A 7389-nucleotide genomic window follows, 5' to 3' on the forward strand; every position below is an offset into this window, starting at 1 on the left:
CGCAGCGATGCCTCGCTATCCGCAAGGCGGGGACCGGACGGGACGCCTCCCCGCCATCCTGGGCTCACACCTCTGTCGGGGAGCCAGACGGGACGCCACCCCGCCATCCTGGGCTCACGCCTCTGTCGGGGAGCCAGACGGGACGGTGGCCACGAGAAATGAGACAACGCGGTTCCAGAGAGCGCTAGAAGCGGAACGGGGAAATTTAAAGAGAGGAATGGGCCAAAGCGTGGGGACAGGGGAAGTGGGCAGTCCCGGGGGGGCCACTCTCTGGAGACGACTTTAGAGACCTGGATGGTAAGAGGGAGACGGCCCGGGAAGATCTACGGGAAGGGTGTTCCAGAAGGAGGGGTTGACTGAAGTGAAAGGGTGAGCGAGAAAAGGGTGTGAGAGAGGACATTGAAGAGGTGGGTGGAGGGCCCTGCAGGCCATGGTGAATGGGTTGGACTTCCCTGCCTAACTCTGAGGAGATAAGGGAATGCGAAATCATTACAAGAATTTAAGCAGGGGAGTGACGCAATGTGAATTTTAAGGTGATTCCTCTTCCTGGGTTGATAATGAATTGTAGTGGGGCAAGGTGGAGAAGGGTCAGCTGGTTAGGGGGCCACTGCAATTGTCTGGCAAGAGATACTAGTGCCTGGGGCTAGGGTGGTGGCAGTGGTGTGAATGTAGATGGGTAGTGTTTGAAAGAAGGTCAGGTTACTGCCCCATTTTACAGATAAGGGAAAGGGGACTCAGAAAGGTTAAAGGAGTGTTTTCCCAACTTGTTTTGCCCACAACCCACAGTAGAAGAAAATGCATTTTACACCACAACCCAGTACACAAATACATACATTTAAGAAGCTGTTTAACAAAACAATTCTGTAGGTAATGTATTCTCTTCGCCTTTTATTTTTTTCAATGCTGACTGAGACGATTGATCCACTCCTAAGTCTTGATCCACAAAACACTGAATTGAGGCCCCCACGGGGAAATGGAGCCAGAATTCCAGCCGAGTTCTGCGTGACCCACATCCCCATAGTCTTCCTACTACATTGCCTCTCAACACATACTCTCTGGCCCCTGGAAATTTACCTTTTGGATTCAGCAGAGATCGAGAGATCTTTGGAGAAGGATGCTCTGCAGCATTATTTATAATAGAGAAAAAGTGAAAAGCACCAAAGCCAGGTTACAGAAGAATAGCTAAGCAAATCGTGGCCCACCTCACAAATAATCTCGTTTAAAGTGCTAATTATAAAGGTTATGGAAATGCAAGGAAAGGCCAGTGATAATAGAACAAGTTAAAAAAAGCCCCATGCAGGGAACTCCCCTGTGGTCCAGTGGTTAAGCCTACATGCTTCCACTGCAGGGGGCATGGGTTTGATCCCTGGTCAGGGAACTGGTAAGATCCCAAATGCCACACCGTTTGGCAAAAAAAAAAAAAAAAAAAGCCCCATGCAAAATGGTCTGTACACCATGATTAAAATTGTGTCAAAGTCAAAATACAGCCATGTGCAGGGACTATGATAGAATGTAAAAATGAAAATACCTGTATGTTTGGTTGGTGGGGCTGTTTTCCCCATTTTCAAAATTGTACTTTGTAGTTGTTTCTAATTTGTTATTCTAGTTAAAGAGTCAGTGTGTCTGAATCCCTCCTGTCCCCCGCAGAAAGCCTAGTTTAGGTCTGTCTGCCTCTGTAACTTTTGGTGAGACATCACATACTTGCTTCATGGAATTGTCATGAGGATACATGTTATACCTTCTCCTAGCGCCCTGTACCCTTTCTTCATGGCACTTGAGATGGGATAGGTTATTGAACTCGTAGAGGGTGCTTTACATTTTCCACCACCAGCCACCCTCCTTTAAGTATTGTAATTCCTTCCTCCCAAGATTTAGCCTGGTACTGGAGGACCAAGAATCAAAAGCCTAAGGTCAGCAGCTCTTCTGGGCTTTTGAAAAAATCTAAACTCATTGAGGGGGGTGAGGGGAGAAGGAAGAAGGCTTGTGAGAAACTAGGAGGAATATTCCCAGGCCACATAACAGAAAAGGAGTGTGTGTCTGCCCTCAAAGAGACTAGACCTCAAAGCACTAATAAAAACCATGATGGCAACGTAACTAACACAAAGTACTTAACATGAACCAGAAACTTTTCATGGGAATAAATAATAAATGTATGTGTGTGTATATTTTCATATAATCCTTAAAACAACGTTATAAATGGATACTATTATTATCCCCATTTTACAGATGGGGAAACTGAGGCATAGAGTGGTTAAGTAACTTTCTCATAGTCACCCAATGTCTATAACTTCCTAGTAACAGAGCCTGGAGTCAAACTCCAAGAGCCAGTGCCTTCACCACTATACTGCGTTGTCTCCTATGGCCCTAAAAGGCCTGGAATGGAGCCATAATGGACCCTGAGTGGGTAAAAAGTCCCCACCAAGTTTCTCCATACCCCAAACCTGACACAAAAGCCACAAAGCCCCAAGACCTTGAGGGTTTCTGCTGTGGTGCCAGTGGGCATCTTAACAATGATCAAAGTCAACAGATTACCAGAGGGCACTGCCTATTGCACAGCCCTTTCCATAGCACCTCAGGACCTTCGCACAACCCAAGGAAGGCAACCCTCTCCCAATAGTGACTAAGATTGTAGCCCAAAGAAATGAAGAAACTCAGAAATGGAATTAAATTGATGTGAAGAGAAAAAAGGGAATAGATCAGAATGTCTGGGTTTAAATCTGGCCCTGCCATTTACCAGCTATGTGATCTTGCTCTGATTCAGTTTCTGTCATCATCTGTAACATGCAGATAATAATGATCCACCTACCTTGTGGTTTGTTGTATATATTAAATGAGTTAGTACAGGTAAAGCACTTGGAACAACCCCTAGCACATTAGTAAGGGTAAATAAGTGCTAGCTATCATTATTATTACCTGCATATAGGTGCAAAAACGATACCTAGTACCCATTTATCACAGTTTGCAACTACACGTTTATTTATGTGATTGTAATAATGCCTGATGCCTCCATGAAGCTGAAAGCTCACAAGATCAGGAACTGGCCATGCACTGCACACTGAATTAGTGTGGCTGGCTCTAGGCTTCTCCTGTAGATAGAAAGTACGTAGGATAACCTTGCTTTCCTTTAACAATTAAAAGAAATCCAGTCTGTCCTGAAATGTATGTGTGCATGTATAGGAGAGAAGTGTCTAGCCACAGAAATGTGTGACTATGGAATCTACACATTGCAGTGCTTTTTTTTTTCAGTGAGTCAATTTAATCATGAAACCAAGCTAGTTTCCACAGCTAAGCTCCCAACAGTAAGGTAGAAAAATATATCTAACAAAGATTTTCCAGAATTAGAGAACAAAAAGCCATATCATCCACTGATAAGTACAATCATCCTAAAAAGATCTGATACATCATCCTTTTCTTCTGACAAAAGATTTTCCAAGTAGCTCTAAACCATCAGAATGGTTAATTAGCTGGGAAAATTGATTTCTCCATCCCCGTGACACTCGAGGCAGCTAGCAGGCTGCTGCAGTAGTCGTTTGTTTTCGTGGTGACAAGAATGGTTGCACCTTCCTCCGTGGCTGGGAGTGGAAAGAAATGGTCAGAATCGACCTTTGGTTTGCTCCTGACACAGTCTTCACACGTACATTCTTCCACTGTGTACCCGAGGCCTCTCGAAAGAAGAGTTTCCGCACCAGTCCCGCCATTGTCGCTCTCATACAGGTCTGCATTCGCATCCTTCTGGAGAGCCGGTCCTGATTATGCAGAAACAGAACAGTTAACCTAAACTTTTCAGGGCGCATGGTTGTGCCAGACTTAGCAGCACACATCCAGGATCAAAGCAACGTGAGATGCATCTCTTCCCACAGAACAAATACATGGGTCCTACACTAGAAGTCATGAACTGACAGACCATGGGCCACATTGGGTTCAAAGACATGCTTGGTTTAGGGCGTACAGTGTTTTTAAGTGTTTGCTTGTCTGTTTTACATTGGCCCACATTTGAAAAGCAAGAGATTTTACATACAAATCTAGACAACTGGCCTCTTTTTTTTTTTTTTTAAGAAAACAAAATGTGGCCACCAGGAGCCTACATTCCTACACGGAAACAATTGGGAGTCCACAGCTCCTGTCTCCTCCAAGCAGGGCATGGGCTCCCCTATCGCCGAAGCCTCAAGCAGCCCACTACATTCATTCCTCACCCACTTGGCCCTTGGATGCATTAAGGTACTGAGCCTTTTTACACATGTGAAATGACAAATTACCATATGTTACAGCACACCAAAATCAGTCTTGGGTGACACTTTAGAATTCACGGTAAAGAGGCTTCTCTTACAGAGCATTTTGTGGCAGATTACTTTTTTCTTTAAATGAATCTGTCATGATCACAGAAGGAAGGAGTCTCCACTACGTCCCCATACATGTCTATGAAGGCACGTTTACTACTTCCTCGACCTTCTGCAGCGTAACTCCATCTTCCAAAACGTCACACTCAAGTCACTCCCCACCTGTCTCTCAGACCCCAGGCAAAAAAAGAGAAATGAGTAAATCATATGGAACAGCCATCTCCCTCCCTTTACTGCACTAGAAAGCAAATGAGGTGGATGCTTTACAGATTATGCATGGAAAATACATGCATAAAGAAATAGGGCAATGGCTGCAAAGTGTTCGGGAATTAGATCATGGGCAAAGGTGCTGAAATATTTTTATCTTACAAAGCCTTTAAGTAGAACATCCACCTCTCTGGGACTGGTTCTCTACTGCGTAATAAAGATAAAAATCTTTGAGATGATTGCTTAAATAATCCAGGAGCAACTGGTATTCATTTCTAGCATTTTTCGCAGTAAAATGTTCACGCAAGCAAACAACACTTATATTTGTATGAAAATATGGCCACGGATCTTGCCAAATATACTTTTCCCAATAGTATCAAAACTGGCTAGCTGTTTCTGATAGCATGACGTTTAATCAATGTGCTAACTTTGTCAAAGAGATGGATGTTTCCCAAGGAAGCCTCAGTACCTCGAAAGAGTAATTAGAAAAAATGTTGGGGAAGGCTGACATTGTAGGACATCAGCGAAGAAGGTGTAAAAATCGAAAAGAAAGCTCGCTTCTTCCAAGAGTTCATTTAACCTGTCATCTAATACACTCAGAAGGGCCCTTACCGGATGAGATACTCAACATGAAAAAAGAAAAGGAACTGAAATTCACCATAGCCACCTCTTGGAAACAGATTTCAAAGATGAACCATCAAACCAACCTGTGTTTTTAAATTCGTCCTTTAATGGCTGGGAGCTCATCTTCCTGAGCAAGAACATCAACAGGAAAACTGTCAAAGAAACTATCAAGCTGAGGCCCAAACAGGTCCAGAGAATTGCATTTGTTCCTTTCACTGAATTAAAAGAATGTCAGAGAGATAATGAACTGATAACATCATATCCACATCAAGTAAAGATTATTTGCCGTCCAATTCCCCTAATTCCTCAGCATTGACTTTTAAATTCTAAACAATACTTAATTAGGAGAGCTGATAAAAAATCTCTGTTGTTAAGATTGCAGAATAAAATTGAGTTCAGTTCTGAATAATTGTTCGTTCCTGTTGGCATTTAAATGATTGCCTAATTTTCTTCCTTTTTGATCCAGAAAATATCACCACCTTCCCCGTAATATTTCTTCTTTGAATAAAGTCAATACAGAGAGAAGACTTCACACCAATGAGGAATTGTTCGAGCAGTATTACTTACTTGTATTACAATAACGCTGACATATTAGAGGAGGGGTATTAGGGCATCGAAGGTGACACGGTTTGCAAGCATTCAGCAATCTGTCAAAATATTCATTTTGGAAGCACTGTTGAGCCATCTGGAACCGGATCGCAAAAAGAAACAAGGAAACCACAGAAAGAACAGCATGGGAGGACAAGTAAAATCTCGTTGAGAATTCCCCAGCAAATGTAATGACGGCTGCTAGAATGTCGAGGGAAAAAAAGAACTTCACATCAATGACTTGGTTCTTATGGGGCCTGACTCTTTGTACCATGGCTAAGGATTTGAATACCAACACTAATTCCAGTTTCTAAGTCTGAGGCCTGGGTGGGGTAAGGGATGGGGCGTATGTAGCAAGGGCTATGGTTTATACCTGAAACAGAAACTGCTTATTTATAGAGGAAATTTCTCAGGCAGGTGACAGTTGCAGGATGTCGACAAGCCTGAGGCATCAAGCAGAAGGTTCAGTAACCATTTTTGGAGCATCTGTTTGTGAGCTGTGCTGTGTGATGGGCCCCAGGGAGAGAGATAAGACAAGGTCTGTGTCCCTTAAGAACTAAAAATCTAACAGAGGAGATAGAAGTTAACTCAAATAACCACAAAGTGTAGTAGGAAGATAGAATATGAGAGGGAAGGAATATGAAGCATGCCTACCAGGTTTTAAACCTAGGAAGAATCCCAGAATTCCGACAAATAGGGATTTCTAGGGTAAAAGTTAAATTGGCAAGAGGGTTGGGGGGAAGATAGGTTTGGGACATAATAATAATATATGAATATTAATATATTATTAATATCTATGTTCCATTGTTGAAATTTTAGGAAAAAAAAAAACAGTTGAGCATGTAGAAAAATTATCCACAATCATAGCATCCAGAAATAATCACTGTTAGTATTTTGGTGTATCACACAGAGTTTGCAAACAGGCCTGCCACTGTGTTTTTTTGTTTTTATCTTTTTTTATATTACAACATAGTTGATTTACAATGTTGTGTTGGTTTCAGGTGTACAGCAAAGTGATTTAATTATACATATACTTGTATCTATTCTTTTTCAGATTCTTTTCCCATAAAGGTTATTACAGAGTACTGAGTAGAGTTCTCTGTGCTATTGCCAATGTGTTCTATTTGGCCAGCTCCTGGGAGGATTTCTGTAGGTGGATGGAGGGATAGATAGACAGATAAATAGACAGATATATAGGGAGGTGCATTTTCCTTTTTACATAAATGGAATCACATGCATTTGTTTCTAACGATACTGAGAAATAAATCAACATCTTACATTCCTCTAGGGTCCAGGCAGTGAGGTCAACAGGTGTGACACCCTGGGTGGGACAACCAGGAGCTGAAAGGGCTGGCCCAGCAGGTCCCATGCCCTCACGCTCCCAAATGGTGACCTTTGGGAGACAGGAAAGGACACAGGAAAAGCATGATGAGAGATAGGCAAGGACAAAGATTACCCCTCCTATCAGCCAAGCAAGGAGAGCTTCAGGAAAGGATAGGAAGTGGGGTCAAATTCTGCAGAAAAGTCAGAGGTGGTGCACTAAGGAAGGGGGTCATTGGTGGCCTTTGAGTATGTCAGTGGGCATATTGTAGGTATTTAAGGAGTGGAGAGGAAGAGGAGGTGGCCAAGGTGG

General features: G+C 42.8%; 1 protein-coding gene across 1 annotated transcript; it reads right to left on the minus strand.

Annotated features, from left to right (window-relative positions):
- Nucleotides 1-3261: 3261 nt before the first annotated feature.
- Nucleotides 3262-5868, minus strand: TNFRSF17 (TNF receptor superfamily member 17). The gene is made up of 3 exons (XM_081256201.1): nt 5736-5868; nt 5252-5398; nt 3262-3746 (listed from the first exon to the last, which is right to left on the minus strand). The coding sequence occupies exons 1-3, from the start codon at nt 5851-5853 to the stop codon at nt 3457-3459; spliced, it is 555 nt and encodes a 184-aa protein (XP_081112327.1). The 5' UTR covers nt 5854-5868; the 3' UTR covers nt 3262-3456.
- Between the last annotated feature and the right edge of the window lie 1521 nt (nt 5869-7389).

The sequence above is a fragment of the Mesoplodon bidens genome, assembly GCF_964165515.1.
Source record: "Mesoplodon bidens genome assembly, chromosome: 15".
NCBI lineage: Eukaryota > Metazoa > Chordata > Mammalia > Artiodactyla > Ziphiidae > Mesoplodon > Mesoplodon bidens.